This window comes from Phycodurus eques, chromosome 12 (assembly GCF_024500275.1).
Source record: "Phycodurus eques isolate BA_2022a chromosome 12, UOR_Pequ_1.1, whole genome shotgun sequence".
In the NCBI taxonomy this organism is placed as follows: domain Eukaryota; kingdom Metazoa; phylum Chordata; class Actinopteri; order Syngnathiformes; family Syngnathidae; genus Phycodurus; species Phycodurus eques.
Window position 1 is genome coordinate 5,139,015 of NC_084536.1, and position 16,310 is coordinate 5,155,324.

Genomic DNA, 16,310 nt, shown 5'->3' on the forward strand with positions numbered 1-16,310 from the left:
CACGCTGTGGCGACCCCTAAAAGGAGAAGCCCAAAGTAAAAGAAGAAGAAGAAGAATCAAAATGTAATCACATGTAATTAGTTATATTACTTGAGAAAGTAATTGAAATAGTTACACTGCTATATAATTGTAGTATGTAATAGTAACTTGTAATTGTAACAAACTACATTTCTGGAGTTATCTTCCCAACACTGCATGAATAATAAATGTCTGTGTCTCAGCATTGAAGATGGATCCACATGCGTTCAATGCTTGTATTTGGTCATAGTCTCACTCTAAGCAACACATACAGTATGATGCTAATAAAGGTCAGTGGATTGAATTGAGGGAGGGAGGGCGGGAAGGAGGAGGCGGGCGGCTGGAAGGGAGGGAGGGGGAGGCAGAGAGACCCTGGCGGAGCAGCGGGGAGGTTGGACGGGGAACAATAGAGAAGGAGCGCCGCCAGCCTTCAGGCTCCAAACAAACGCAGAAGGCGACAGAAAGCAAGCTCGGGAGTGGGATGGAGGCCACCTAAAGTGGACCCTGGTCATGTGAGGACTAACACCGAGTGGTTTTTTTTTTTTTTTTTTTTTGTTCCCCCGCGCCTGTCTTTTGTTTGGACTCATTTCTCGGTGGGATTGTGTCGAACCGAAATCCGGCATGAACCCCGCAGAAGCGGCCGAGGAGGCGCCCGGCGACCCCGACACTGATGCGTTCTTCAAAACAGGTAAGGACGACCGCGGTGGGGTGAAGGGGTGGGGTAAGGAAATGAACCCCGAAATGGGCCAGATTTGGGACCTCAACGCCTGTTCTCAATGTGAGAAGGGAAGCTCGTTTGTGGGCTGTTGCTGCTGCTGCTGCACATCAGCCCGGTGTCCTTCTGCAGCTTTTAACATCTCCTCCCAGTTTCTTTCTAGCTGTGTGTGCACTTTCTATGTTTGCGTGTGTGTGTGTGTGTGTATATATATATATATATATATATATATATATATATATATATATATATATATATATATATATATATTTATATATCTATATATATCTCTCTCTCTCTCTATATATATATATATATATATATATATATATATATATATTTGTTTGTATGTGTGTGTGCATCTAAAAAGCGAGACGACTCCCATTCTTGAAATCAGCTGCTGCAAGACGCCAGGAAATGTGTTCGCTAATGTGCGACTCAATGACGTTATCTCAATGATGTTCAAGCCTCTGCAGACGGCGCGTGCGCGCGAGCGTTTCGTCTGTGATGGTGTCCCCAGTGTTCACGGAGACGTCACGTGACTGTGTGCACGTATTTTCTTTGGGGGGGGGGGGGGTTGTGTGCACTGGAGTGTCAATCAATCGATGGGCTCTGGGATCGATTGGCTTTCTAGGGAAGTGATCAGGGCTGGAACTGGTCGTCATGAAAGTACTTAGAGAGAAATGAATAGCAACCTCCGGCATGTAATTCTGGAATCTTAAGTGTTTTAGGATCTATTAAATAATTTTCACAATATTTCACAAATTGTAAAATAGACTAGTTTAACATTCATAGTTGGTATTAGAAGAGTTTTACTCTCCACTCTTGACTAATTGCTAAAAACTCAGGTAAAGGCATGACTGGAGACTTGTTGACTTGCTTGAGAGAGCAGACTCTCTTTCAACTTGAACAATGCGTTGATGTCAATCGATGCTCTTTATCAAAATACCTGCAAGCTGCAGGGCCAAATTGCCACGGCAACACAATGTGATCAAGTTAAAAGCATGGATGTATTCCCTGATATGTCAAAGATTTACTGTACATCAGCAGACCAAAGAGCAGATGTAATTGTATTGGATTTTTTTCCATTTGAGCTGTAATTGTTTTGAAACAGCATTAACATTAACAGAAACTGTTGTTAATGAAACTGACTGTGAATTATGCTTGATTGTTTGTTTTGAGGCACGGTGGTAGACTGGGTAGAGCGTCTGCCACACAGTTCTGAGGACTGGGGTTCAATCCCTGGTCCCGCCTTTGTGGAGTTTGCATTTTTCTCCCCGTGCCTGCGTGGGTTTTCTCCGGGCACTCCGGTTTCCTCCCACATCCAAAAAACATGCGTGGTAGGTTGATTGAAGACTCTAAAAATGCCCGTAGGTGTGAATGTGAGTGCGAATGGTTGTTTGTTTATGTGTGCCCTGCGATTGGCTGGTAACCATTTCAGGGTGTACCCCGCCTCCTGCCCGAAGATAGCTGGGATAGGCTCCAGCACGCCCGCGACACCAGTGAGGAGAAGGGGCTCAGAAAATGGATGGATGGATGTTTGTTTTAAAAAACACCAAGGCTGACATAAAATGCTGCAATATGCATGCCAGACCAGAGGTTGGCGATGTCACTTTTTTAAAGAAACACTACACTCAAGTACACTAAATGCTTATCCAAGAGCATCCTTTCAATACTCATGCCTGTTTAGTAATGCACTAGTAGCTCCATGATGACAGTGAGACCTGGAAGGGCGTGATTGGGAGGAACGGCCACCACGATCAGAACCCGAGCGGTGTTCTGTTATTGGACTTCTGTGCTCATCACGGATTGTCCATAACGAACACCATCTTCAAGCATAAGGGTGTCCACACGTGCACTTGGCACCAGGACACCCAAGGTCGCAGTTCGATGATCGACTTTGTGGTTGTGTCATCGGACTTGCGGCCGCATGTCTTAGACACTCGGGTAAAGAGAGGAGCGGAGCTGTCAACTGATCACCACCTGGTGGTGAGTTGGCTCCAATGGTGGGGGAAGATGCCGGTCCGACGTGGCAGGCCCAAACGTATTGTGAGGGTCTGCTGGGAACGTCTGGCGGAATCCCCTGTCAGAAGGAGTTTCAACTCCCACCTCCGACAGAACTTTGCTCATGTTCCGAGGGAGGCGGAGGACATCGAGTCCGAGTGGACCATGTTCCGCGCCTCCATTGCTGAGGCGGCCGACCGGAGCTGTGGCCGTAAGGTGGTTGGTGCCTGCTGTGGCGGCAATCCCCGAACCCGTTGGTGGACACCAACGGTGAGGGATGCCGTCAAGCTGAAGAAGCAGTCCTATCGGGCCTTTTTGGCCTGTGGGACTCCTGAGGCAGCTGATGAGTACCGGCTGGCCAAGCTGAATGCAGCTTTGGTGGTCACAAAAACTCGGGCATGGGAGGAGTTCGGTGAGGCCATGGAGAAAGACTTCCGGATGGCTTCGAGGAAATTCTGGTCCACCATCCGGCATCTCAGCAGGGGGAAGCAGTGCACCACCAACACTGTGTATAGTGGGGATGGGGCTCTGCTGACCTCGACTCGGGACGTTGTGAGCTGGTGGGGAGAATACTTCGAAGACCTCCTCAATTCCACCGACACGCCTTCCCATGAGGGAGAGGAGGGTCCTTCGGGAAGTCGAATCTCAGATTCAGGAGGAGCAGTGTGGTTTTCGTCCTGGCCGTGGAACAGTGGCCCAGCTCTACACCCTTGGCAGGGTCCTCGAGGGTGCATGGGAGTGCGCCCAACCAGTCTACATGTGTTTTGTGGACTTGGAGAAGGCGTTCGACCGTGTCCCTCGGGGTCCTGAGGGGGGTGCTTCGGGAGTATGGGGTACCGAACCCCCTGATACGGGCTGTTCGGTCCCTGTTAATCGGAGTCAGAGTTCGGTCCTCATATCCGGCAGTAAGTCGGACTTGTTTCCGGTGAGGGTTGGACTCCGCCAAGGCTGCCCTTTGTCACCGATTCTGTTTATAACTTTTATGGACAGAATTTCAGAATCAGAATCAGAATCATCTTTATTTGCCAAGTGTGTCCAAAACACACAAGGAATTTGTCTCTGGTAGTTGGAGCCGCTTTCGTACAACAGACAGTCAATTTACAGAACACTTTGGAGACATAAAGACATTGACAAAAACAATTGTGCAAAAAGATGCAGAGTCCTCTAGCACTTAGAGCAGTTCGAATGACTAATATAGTCCGGTGCAATGACCATTGTGCAAAGGGCGCCGAGACTTCAAGGAGTGTATGCGGTTTAAAGTGACGAGTAGTGCGATCATCTGGGACAATGATGGTTGTGCAAATGTTACAGATACTCCTCAATCAGTGTGCAAATGGAGCAGATGCTACTCTGGCATGAGTGGCCAGTATATGCAAATAGTGCAGCATGGCGAGACAACTACAGTGAGTGCACGAGTAATACATAATTGGCCCCACAGATATGTGACAACGAACTTAAGTCAAAAAAATTCCAGCTTGTTGTAATGGAATTATAGGTTAGGTGTTTAAGAAGTTGATCGCAAGAGGGAAGAAGCTGTTGGAATGTCTGCTAGTTCTAGTTTGCGTTGATCGGTAGCGTCGACCTGAGGGAAGGAGCTGGAAGAGCTGGTGACTGGGGTGCAGACGGTCCGAGAGGATTTTGCACGCCCTTGTCTTAGTTCTGGCAGGGTGCAAGTCCTCAATGGTGGGTAGGGGGGTACCGACAATCCTTTCAGCAGTTTTGATTGTCCGTTGCAGTCAGAGTTTGTCCTTTTTTTTAGCAGCACCAAACCAGACTGTGATGGAAGAACACAGGACTGATTCGATGACCGCTGTGTAGAACTGTCTCAACAGCTCCGGTGGCAGGCCGTGCTTTCTCAGAAGCCGCAGGAAGTACATCCTCTGCTGGGCCTTTTTGAGGACGGAGTTGATGTTGGTCGACAACTTCAGGTCCTGAGAGATTGTAATTCCCAGGAACTTGAAGGTCTCGACGGTTGACACAAGGCAGCTGGACAACGTGAGGGGGAGCTGTGGCGAAGGATGCCTCCTGAAGTCCACGATCATCTCTACCGTCTTGAGCGTGTTCAGCTCCAGGTTGTGTCGGCCGCACCACATCTCCAGCCGCTCCGCTTCCTGTCGATATGCAGACTCGTCACCGTCCTTGATGAGGCCGATGACAGTGGTGTCATCTGCAAACTTCAGGAGCTTGACAGTCGGGTTCGCTGAGGTGCAGTCGTTCGTGTAGAGAGAGAAGAGCAGCGGAGAGAGGACACAACCTTGGGGCGCCGCAGTGCTGATGCTGCGTGTGGATGAGGTGGCCTCCCCCAGCCTGACCTGCTGTGTTTCGAGGCGCATCCGAGGCTTAGAGGGGGTCCGGTTTGGTGGCCTCAGTATTGCATCTCTGCTTTTTGCAGATGATGTGGTTCTGTTGGCTTCATCAAGCCGTGACCTCCAACTCTCACTGGAGCAGTTCCCAGCCGAGTGTGAAGCGGCTGGGATGAGAATTAGCACCTCCAAATCTGAGACCATGGTCCTCAGTCGGAAAAGGGTGGCGTGCCCTCTCCAGGTCGGGGATGAGATCCTGCCCCAAGTGGAGCAGTTCAAGTATCTTGGGGTCTTGTTCACGAGTGAGAGAAGAATGGAATGGGAGATCAACAGGCAGATCGGTTCAGCGTCTGCAGTGATGCAGCCTTTGTATCGATCCGTTGTGGTAAAGAAGGAGCTAAGCCGAAAGGCGAAGCGCTCGATTTACCGGTCAATCTACGTTCCTACCCTCACTTATGGTCACGAGCTGTGGGTCTTGACCGAAAGAACAAGATCCTAGATACAAGTGACCGAAATGAGTTTCCTCTGCAGGGTGTCCGGGGTCTTCCTTAGAGATAGGGTGAGAAGCTCGGTCATCCGGGAAGATCTCAGAGTAGAGCCGCTGCTCCTTCACATCGAGAGGAGCCAGATGAGGTGGCTGGGGCATCTGATTCAGATGCCTCCCGGACGCCTCCCCGGTGAGGTGTTCCGGGCACGTCCCACCGGGAGGAGACCCCGGGGACGACCCAGGACACGCTGGAGAGACGACATCCTTCGGCTGGCCTGGGAACGTGTCGGGATCCCCCTGGAAGAGCTGGATGAAGTGGCTGGGGAGAGAGAAGTCTGGGCGTCCCTGCTAAAGCTACTGCCCCCGCGACCCGACCTCGGATAAGCGGTAGAAAATGGATGGATGGATGGACAAATTTGATCGAGCACCTGAAGAATGTACACGAGGAGCATGCCGCGTTCAAGCAACGCAGCGTGGAGGGGTGGGGGTGGTGGGAGAAAAGTCCAATGGACTCAAACTCTGGACAACACCTGTCCATATAGCTGGGACAGTGAGAAAGTTAGAGTAAGCATGCCATTAACAGTATTCATAAAAGTAATTTAATTGCAATAAAGTAATTTAATTACAGTAAGTTAACACCCATTATTTCTGTCATGTTGTAATGTTGATTTGACCTAAACTTGTCAGTGGCCAATCCTTGAATGCCCCCTAGAGGTCATTGGTGTTTTAACTTTTGTCTAAAATGCTCGAGAATAATTTGAGCCGGGACGGCTCCAGCACGCCCGCAACCCTTGCGAGGATAAGCTGTACAGAAAATGGATGGATGGATGGATACGGTACACAAGTATATACAATAAATGAACAAGTCATGTAAATAGACACATTACTCCATCTTGTGATCGGATCGGTGATTGGTTATCTTTTTTTTTTAAACTTGTTGATCGGTGATCGGCCCCAAACATCCTGATCGTGTAAAGCCTACTATTTTTGTATGTACTGTGATGAACCTTAACAAGCAACCCAAAAGTTTCGTAACAGCACATCCGACCCAGTGGTGGCGCCAGAGTGCTCACAACACATTGAAATGCCTTGTCACTTTTTCGTTTGTGCAACCGGCTGCACACAGCTCGCTAACAAGGCGTATGTGTATCCATTTCCTTCAAGTTCCCGGCGAGGTTAGTTGTCTATTGTTCGTCTGCAATGCATCTCGGGCCCGCTGACGCCCTAATGGATGCGGTCTGCTTCTTGAGTCCGTCAGATTTAATAATGTCTTTTCAGCGCCGCCGTGTCTCTCCACTTGACACTTTGGCGAGATCGCATTAGTGGCGGCAAAGGTTTCTTGCAGTGACTCGGTCCCTTCAACTACATGAAATTGGCCCTGGGTTTGATTTATAGTCTTAAAGCTAGGTGATCAAGAAACTCATATGGAGTGAAAGATAAAAAAAAAAATGCGTTTAATTGGCTGAAAGGTGTATGTTGTAAGATGGTTGATTGTTTTCCACGACTCAAACTGTTTCTTCATGATTTGTCACAAAAATGAATAGAAAGTAAGGGTTGTGACTCGGGCTAATATAATTGCAAACAAAATGATTTTTTTTTTTACCCGCAAAGGCTGTGATTTGACTGGTTATTGGGAGCAAAGAAATCAGGGAGAGAAATCAACACTGCGCTTCATGCCTGCCTGTCCATGCAAATTTCAGTTGACATGTTTGATATTTTTCCCCTCGCGAGGTAAAAAAACTCACTGAGTGCGTGCTATGTGAGCTACATGCTGGGGGCAGAAATTCAGGTGGCCAATCAAAACACATCTTCCGTTGTCATGATTGAAGAGGGCGACCCCCAGCCGCTACGTATTAGAGCAGGATGTAGAAGGAAAACTGGAGTCCCTGGAAAAAACCCACACAGGCACGGGGAGAACATGTAATCTCCACACAGGCGAGGCTGGGGTTTGAACCCCGGTCCTCAGAACTGTGAGGCAGATGTGCTAACAAAATACAACATCTAAAGTCAAATCTCCTTGAAGTTGTATTTTTCAGATATGACCATAATTTTGCAGCAAACTATCCTTCTGAATTTGCACAAAACTTCGGCAATCTAGCCGCCGTCATGCATGCCATGTCCGAGCAAGGGTTAACTTTGGGTCAGTTTTGCTTTCTATTTTATTTCGGCTTTTTCTATAGCCTAAATAAAATAGAAAATTTCCTCCCCACCACCGGAGTCATCTTACACACCACCATCCTGTGTAAATTTCTATAGCCTTTTTTCTATAGGCTTTTTTGTGACAGTTACTCTGAAAAAGGAGCATTTTTAACAGGGGTAGTTACTCGTTTCTTATTGCTATCATAGTTATGCTAAATATTAAAACGCTACATAAACACTGTCGGTGCAGTTAATAAAGGTTTTATGATGGTGACAGTTTGCCCCCTGATTTGAACTATTTCCATTATTTCCTATGGGATTTTTTTTTCCATATTCAAAGATATCAAATGTATGCAAATGATTCACATTTGCTGATGAATTAATTGCAATTACTAAAGCGCACAATAGGAGTTGATTGCGAGTGCACGCGCATATTAATATACACACAAGCAAAAAAATAAATAATGCTGCATGTCAATGTTAATCAGCCGTTTTATAAATAGAAGCATAATTATCAGTAGCAGGAAGTGACACACACACAAACACACACACACACACACTTGTATATCTACATGCATGCTCTGAAGCAGACGCCGAATGCTACAACCAGTATGTTAGCATATCAATACAATCTTCCTTTACAAATGACGACTCATTTCTTGTTATTGCACGAGTGAAGGTTGATGTGTCGGGTAACAAAACGGCGAAGACTGCGATTATCTTTGACTCTTTGCAGAGAATTTGTCTTCATCTTGAAGTCTTACATGATTTGTCGGGCCGTAGTTTTTATGGGGTTACTGGAATTCAAAAGCTGCATATTCCCGGAAGAGCCCGGCCGTCACAAGGGGAACAGAAACCCCAGGTTGTCCACAAATTGGCTAGTAATGTCTGTCAACCTTTTGCGCAAGGCCAACGATGGGGGCTGAGGCTGCTTCATCATGCAGAGTGTCATCTTGTCGTCTGAACTGAGATGATGTCACCACTCTTAATCTCACCTCAGATGGGGCATTTTAACGATAAAGTAATCTATCCATCCATCCTTTTTCTGAGCCGCTTCTCCTCACTAGGGTCGCGGGCGTGCTGGAGCCTATCCCAGCTGTCATCGGGCAGGAGGCGGGGTACACCCTGAACTGGTTGCCAGCCAATCGCAGGGCACATAGAAACAAACAACCATTTGGACTCACAGTCACACCTACGGGCAATTTTAGAGTCTCCAATTAATGCATGTTTTTGGGATGTGGGAGGAAACCGGAGTGCCCGGAGAAAACCCACGCAGGCACGGGGACGGGGATTGAACCCGGGCCCTCAGAACTGTGAGGCTGACGCTCTAACCAGTCGGCCACCGTGCCGCCTTAGGCAATATATTTCATCAAAAATAGTCAATAAACTAGAACAGAATATCCATATTTGTATTACATAAGTGTACTCCTTGATTTATGTGGAACGTCCAGTGTGAGTTCATTACTGGCTGCAAATGACACTTTAACATGAAACGAACATCGTTGCCCCATCCTAATCTACACTATCTGGATAATGTATTGGTACACACCTCCTTATTAGTTAATTAATCAGACATTGGGCTAGAGCCCTTAAAGAGAGAGTTTTCAGTTTAAAACATGTTTTTTTTGTCGTACATGTTAAAATTGTCTGTATGACCGGACAGTAAAGTATTAGTAAAGTGATCTTTTGAAAGAGCAACCCTCTCTGGCCCCCTTCTCATGCCTCTATCCATCCATCTATCCATTTTCTGAGCCGCCTATCCTCACAAGGGTCGCGGGAGTGCTGGAGCCTATCCCAGCTATCATCGGGCAGGAGGCGGGGTACACCCTGAACTGGTTGCCACCCAATCGCAGGGCACATATAAACAAACAACCGTTCACACTCACATTCACACCTACGGGGGATTTAGAGTTGTCAATTAACCTACCATGCATGTTTTTGGGATGTGGGAGGAAACCGGAGTTCCCGGAGAAAACCCACGCAGGCACAGGAGAACATGCAAACTCCACACAGTCGCGGCCGGGGATTGAAACCCGGACCTCAGAACTGTGAGGCAGACGCTCTAACCAGTCAGCCACCGTGCCGCCCTAATGCCTATAATTTAATTTTAATTATTACTTTCCAACCGGGCACGGTTGCACTGAGGTGGCCAGGTGGACACGATGCATTTGTGTCTTCCTCTAGGTCAATTCTAGTGGGCAGTCGACAGGCTCGTGGCCGACTGAGGAGCACTCTGAGGCGGCCAGGCGAGTACGACGAACATCTCTTCTGTGATGTTTTTTGTTGTCCGGGTTTAGTAAGCTGTGGGCATATCTCCAAGCAGAGACATGCGGTGGCAGGGGCAGGGGCATGGGTGTGGGTGGATGCGTGTACTGAAATGAAGCTTCATTCAAATATTGCTAGCAGTTTGAAAACTGCATATATATACCCTTTAATCCCAAATTCTTTATCTTCACAAAATATTTTGATCAATATTATGCGTCCAACAGTTTAGGGAAGTCCCTTTTCTACTCTACAGAGCACAAAGCAAGGTTCATAATAGCATGTTTAGATGAGTTTGGTGTGGAAGAACAAGCCCATCATACAGTACATCATACTATGATGAATGGGCAAGAATTGCCTTATACAAGTCATTCCAGAAGAGTGCAAATAGTGTCCACTGTTAAATTCTAAATGGCCACCTGTCCAAATACGTTTGGCCACAAACAGTACATATATTAATATACAGTTCATGTATGTCACGTTACATAATTTTGCACTGTGACACTCCAACATTCGTCAAAAGTAACAATCAACGAGTCTAGCCAGGCCACCTTTTGTGTGTTCGTTTTGGCTGGACACTTCTAGAATGACATTGACCTGGGCCTGAAAGTGGTTCAGTGTGTGTGTGTGTGTGTGTGTGTGTGTGTGAGCAGAGACATTACACGGCCGAGTAACCAGTAATCCGTTCATTGACTTTGAATTCAAACACACATAAAGCACATTGCTTTCCCCCAGCTTTCAGCCAGATGCACCTTCAATTTAAAGCAGATGGGGGAGGGAGTGTGTAATGGGGTGATTTATTTGGGGAAGGGCTGTAGGAGGGTTCGTATTACTAATCAGACTCTCAACCGGCGGCTCAGCGTCCAATTTGTGGGGTCCACTTAATCCATTAATGAGTTCATGTAAATGTATTCAAGCGTGTGACAAAGACTTTTGTTTGCACACACATCAACGAGAGCTTGTCAGCAATTGATTAATATGAATCAATTCATACGATCATGATGTTGAAGGAATTTTCTTCATAGAAATGAATGGAAAGTAGAAGTTATCTGTTCCAGGGTAAATATGTCTGCATCATCATAAAATCTTGATTGTCTTTAACATTCTAATTGTTTTTAAGTGTATACAAATGGAACACTTAACCACTGTTCATTGTACTGTATAACCAGCAGAATTTTGACAAAGGTACGTGTAGAAGCCAGAACATAATAACGGCCCAGAATTTTTCCGCTTTAAAATCGAATAGGCCCATAACGTAATAACTGGCCAATAACGTAATAAACATCCGGAACCTATAACGTAATAACTTTTGGCCCATAACGTAATAACTTATGTCATTGGCTGGTTATTACATTATTGGCCTGGTTAAAAAAAAGGCTTTGCAAATGTAATAACTGAGCCCATAAGGCTAGAGGTGTCAAACTCATTTTTGTCACAGGCCACATCGTAATTATGACTTCCCTCAGAGGGCCATGATGACTGTGAACCCAGAAAATGAATTATCATCTCATACATATATATATATATATATATATCCATATATATATATATATATATATATATATATATATATATATATATATATATACACATATGGTATATATACCATATATATATATATATATGGAAACAAACAAACATGCGCACACACAACTACGGACAACTTAGAGTCTTCAATAAACCTGCTGTGCATGTTTTTGGGATGTGGGAGGAAACCAGAGTACCCACGCAGGCACTGGGGAAAACATGCGAATGCCATACCTCAGAACTGTAAGGTGAATGTGCTAACCAGTCGTCCACCGTCCCGCCCATAACTGTACACTGATCTGATCGGTTTGATCGGTATTGGCCGATAATTAGCATTTTATGCTGATCTGCCGATTCGATCAATGACGTCATCGATCGGCTCCGCAAAAGACATTTACTCTGCGTCGCCGTCGCGTATGAATCCAAAAGCTAGTTTCATTTTAGCCTTGTCACGTGTCTTGTTTTGTTAAAGCAATAAACTAATTTTATTCCACGAAGTTAGCACCCATTATTTCTGTCATGAGGGCATTGATCTTTTAAAGTCTGTTTTAGAGATGTTTTTAAGTCTAAAATGCTAGAGAATCATTTTGAAGATACGTACTCAGTATACAGTGCTGGAGCCTATCCCAGCTATCTTCGGGCGAGAGGCGTGGTACGCCCTGAACTGGTTGCCAGCCAATCGCAGGGCACTTAGAAACAAACAACCATTCACACCTACGGGGAAGTTAGAGTCTTCAATCAACCTACCGGACATGTTTTGGGGAGGAAACCGGAGTACCTGGAGAAAACCCATGCAGGCACAGGGGGAACATGCAAACTCCACACAGGCAGGCTGGGATTTGAAGCTGTTACAACTTTGATACTACCTCTGAAGGAGGAATATCGCATGATATTACAGTGCCATTTACAGAGAACAGAAACACAAAAAAAAGGCAGAAATGTAACGGCTTTGTAGACAGTATAAAATGTGCTGGAAATACCTCTATTACAGCTCAGCTACTCTGAAGGCAAAGAATTGACAACTTTGTCAACTCTATCTTTGTTCTGTATATTCGGCAGGCTAAGTAAAAAGTGGTACAGGCAGTGTCACGCCTCGAGGCTTGCCTCCCATTTTTCATCTGTGCAATTTATATGGAGCCACGGCCTTGGAAAAAGGTAAACAGGTGCCTTCCAGGCTCCGATACTACATCAGAAGGGAGAATATTGTTGGGATGACTTCGAGGTGCAGTAGATAAATGTCAGCTGATACAAGCAGTGTAAAAGAGCCTATCGGCAGCATCTCCTGCCCGTTGTACAGCTCTGATATTTGCTGTACAATATCACCTCTTTAACCTGCACACTCGCGTCAGTGCCGTTCTTCTATGGCGACCGTGACACAGAAGGCAAATGGAAAAATGTCGGCTTCTGCAGACAGTGTAAAAGGTGTTGTCCTGCCTCTGTTACATCGCTGATACTACCTGTGAAGGCAAATGTCACTGAGATGTTTTGCTGTCTCCACCCCCCTTCTTCCCTGTCAGTACCATTTATAGAGAAAAAATGGCAGCTTTTCCAACCATCCATCCATTTTCCGTACCGCTTCTCCTCACTAGGGTCACGCGTGTGCTGGAACCTATCCTATGCGGGGTACACCCTGAACTGGTCGCTAGCCAATCGCAGGGCACATATAAACAAACAACCATTCACACACACATTCACACCTACGGGCAATTTAGAATCATCAATCGAACTCCCATGCATGTTTTTGGGATGTGGGAGAAAACAGGAGTGCCCGGAGAAAACCCACGCAGGCACGGGGAGAACACGCAAACTCCACACAGGCGGCGCTGGGATTTGAACCCCGGTCCTCAGAAATGTGCCAAACAGTCAGCCACAGTGCCGCTGCAGCTTTTACAGGCAGTGTTAATGTGTCTTCAGTGCTCGTGGAAGCCGTGTGATCCAATCACTTCCTGTCACATGTTAAGGGTCAAAGTGCGCACAAGCTGGCCACCGCCCTGTTTCCTGAGTCATGGCGAGGACACTCACAAAGAGGTGCTACTGAATTGTGATTTATTTATGTGTGTGCGCCTGCTGGCGTGCATGTGTGCGTGTGTCTTTATGCTGCCATCACAAACAATGCGGTGTTGCTGACGAGAGAGCAGGGAATCCCTCCCTCCATCTATCCCTTTGTCTCCCGTCTACACACCCACTTGCAGATGGGTGTGAAGTACCGTGTGTGTGTGTGTGTGTGTGTGTGTGTGTGTGTGTGTCTCTGTGTGTGCGTGTGTGAGTGTCAAGCAGACACAAGTACTTCTTATGTGGATTAGCACTTATTACCCACCGGGGGACGAGTGAGAGTGTTAAATAGATAAATACAAAGAAAGGACTTCCTTTCCTCCGCCTCTCCCCACTCCTTCTTTTCTTTGTCTTTGTCCTCTCTATCCATAAAAGCTTCCTTCTCTCCACACACACATGCAGCCATATGGTGTGTGCGTGTGGACTGTGTGCGTTAGTGTAATGAGCATCTGTTTTCAATGTAATCGATCACAAAGAAATCTAGTGTGTGTGTGTGTGTGTGAGTATTTGTGTGTGATACTCGCTGGTTAGCAGTGCTAGCTAATAGATCCTGATGTTATTAACTGCTGTGAGCAAGTGCGTGTGCGTGTGTGTGTGTTTGTGAGACGTGTCCCAGGATGCTTTTATGCTTTTATTTAGATGAACAACTAAGGAGTTAAAAGCCTCACATAATCAAGTCTTCCCTCACGTAAAAAATACAAAAAAATACATTATTTAAAATTAAATTACATTACCTTCCTGTGTGGAGTGTGATTCTAATCACTGCTCTTGCATGGGTTTCTTCCAGGTACTCCGACTTCCTCACACTTATATTCCAAAAGAATAGGCTAGGTTAATTGAACATTCTTTTTTTTCCCGCACGATATGAGAAATAAAAGACATTGCGATTTTCATTAACCTTGTGATATGAATTGTGATGTTAAAAAATACAGGATAATATACACGTAACATGAGAAAACCAGCACACATTTTCTTTTTCCCTCTCTAGATAAACTATGCTCAATAGAGCAAAAAAGTATACGCAGTTATTTGTATGACGTCTCGCTTCATTTAAAGGCACTGTTGTATTGAGCAACAGTCCAGCCAGACATGAAGTTAAAATAATGTCTTGTCATTAGCACATTCCTAACACTATTCATTTGTTTTAAATCATTCTGTTATTTTACACCTATGTTTTAACATATACATTATAATGTCCATATTTAAGTGCATTAGTTGAAGCAATGTATATGTGAAGTTTATCCCTTCAATAATGTTGTAGTCGTATAACAAGTATAATCTGTTGCGACATGCATTCGTTTGTCACATTCTGAAGAGAGATACAGAAAATGCTGGTGTATAACTGTTTCCCGTGTCCTCATTAATAGTTATTATAAAAAAAAAGAAGTATATAACACTCTGGGCTGCTGCGTGTGTGTTGTTTGATTAATTTACTGTAACATCGGTGGTAATCCTAATAGCATGTCCAACCAGGTTCCTCTACTGGTAATTTATTAATTACAGTTGACTCACTGTATATCAATACACCAACATTGCACAGGACTCTACGATGTGGCTATTGCGCATGCTGTCAGGATTCAGGTTGCGAGTTGGACCCAGATGCAGAGAGGAGAGGGAGGGTAGTTTGTGAACAAATGTTTATTATAGATTGGAAGAAACACTCACACACACACACACACACTCACTCACACACACACACACACACACACAAACAAGGGCTGGACTCAGGGTGCTGAAACAGCAGACCTGAAACATACATACAGTACATTGCGATGACAAGGCTCAAACGATATATTGTGCAGACCTACTGGTGACCACTCCAGGGTTTACCCAGCCTCTCGTCTAGAGTCAGCTCGGATAGGCTTCATCTTAACTGTGACACCAATGACGACAAGCTTTTCAGAAAATGCATAGATGGAAGAAACGAATACAGTGGTGCCTTGAGATACAAGTGACAAGTGATACTTTTACAAGAGATGAACCGTCGATCAGCCGATTTTTTGCTGTGACTTGCGAGCGCAAACTTGAGAAGTGAGCGCTGTATGGCGGCATGTGACCCAACTCACGTCACAACAAGCGGCACTTTGTTTAGTTAATATTCTTCAAAAAAATGAGGCTTCAGGCTGTTTATTGCCACTCTCAGCTGAAGGTTACTGTTAAACCAAACTGGTTTGGCAGTAATAATATAAAAATTATCATGATTATTTTGATCAATGTTGTAATCACGATTATTAATCATGATTTTTCCACGTTAGAGAATAATCTTTATTTTTATTGCACCACCTTTTAACAAACAATATGTAACAGTTTTCAGCTCAAAATTAATCTTTTAGTAAGAATAAGTGATAGATCATTTAAAAAAAAAAACCCAAATAAAGGGCTAACTGAATAAATGTACTATTACAAAGTGCAATTGCAAATTACAATTTAATGGAAGAAAATACAGTTAATGCATAGAAGGCAGTCGCCCACCGTGCCGCCCACGTCCAAACATCCATCCATCCATTTTCGGAGCCGCTTCTCCTCACTAGGGTCGCGGGCATGCTGGAGCCTATCCCAGCTGTCATCGGGCAGGAGGCGGGGTACACCCTGAACTGGTTGCCAGCCAATCGCAGGGCACATACAAACAAACAACCATTCGCAATCACAGTCACACCTACGGGCAATTTTAGAGTCTCCAATTAATGCATGTTTTTGGGATGTGGGAGGAAACCGGCGTGCCCGGAGAAAACCCACGCAGGCACGGGGAGAACATGCAAACTCCACACAGGTGGGGCCCGGGATTGAACCCAGGTCCTCAGAA

At 45.5% G+C, this 16,310-nt stretch overlaps 1 protein-coding gene across 10 annotated transcripts in view; it reads left to right on the plus strand.

The window, feature by feature from the left end:
* Positions 1-622: 622 nt before the first annotated feature.
* The window catches only part of kalrna (kalirin RhoGEF kinase a), a 204,053-nt gene continuing 188,365 nt past the window's right edge, over positions 623-16,310 (plus strand). For all 10 annotated transcript variants that reach the window (XR_009769550.1, XR_009769551.1, XR_009769552.1 and 7 more), the window contains exon 1: positions 623-706. Coding sequence is in view for 7 of the 10 variants with exons in the window: in XM_061691497.1 (XP_061547481.1) it covers positions 640-706 (67 nt within the window). In the remaining 3 variants the exon portion in view is untranslated. The remainder of the gene's footprint in view (positions 707-16,310) is intronic.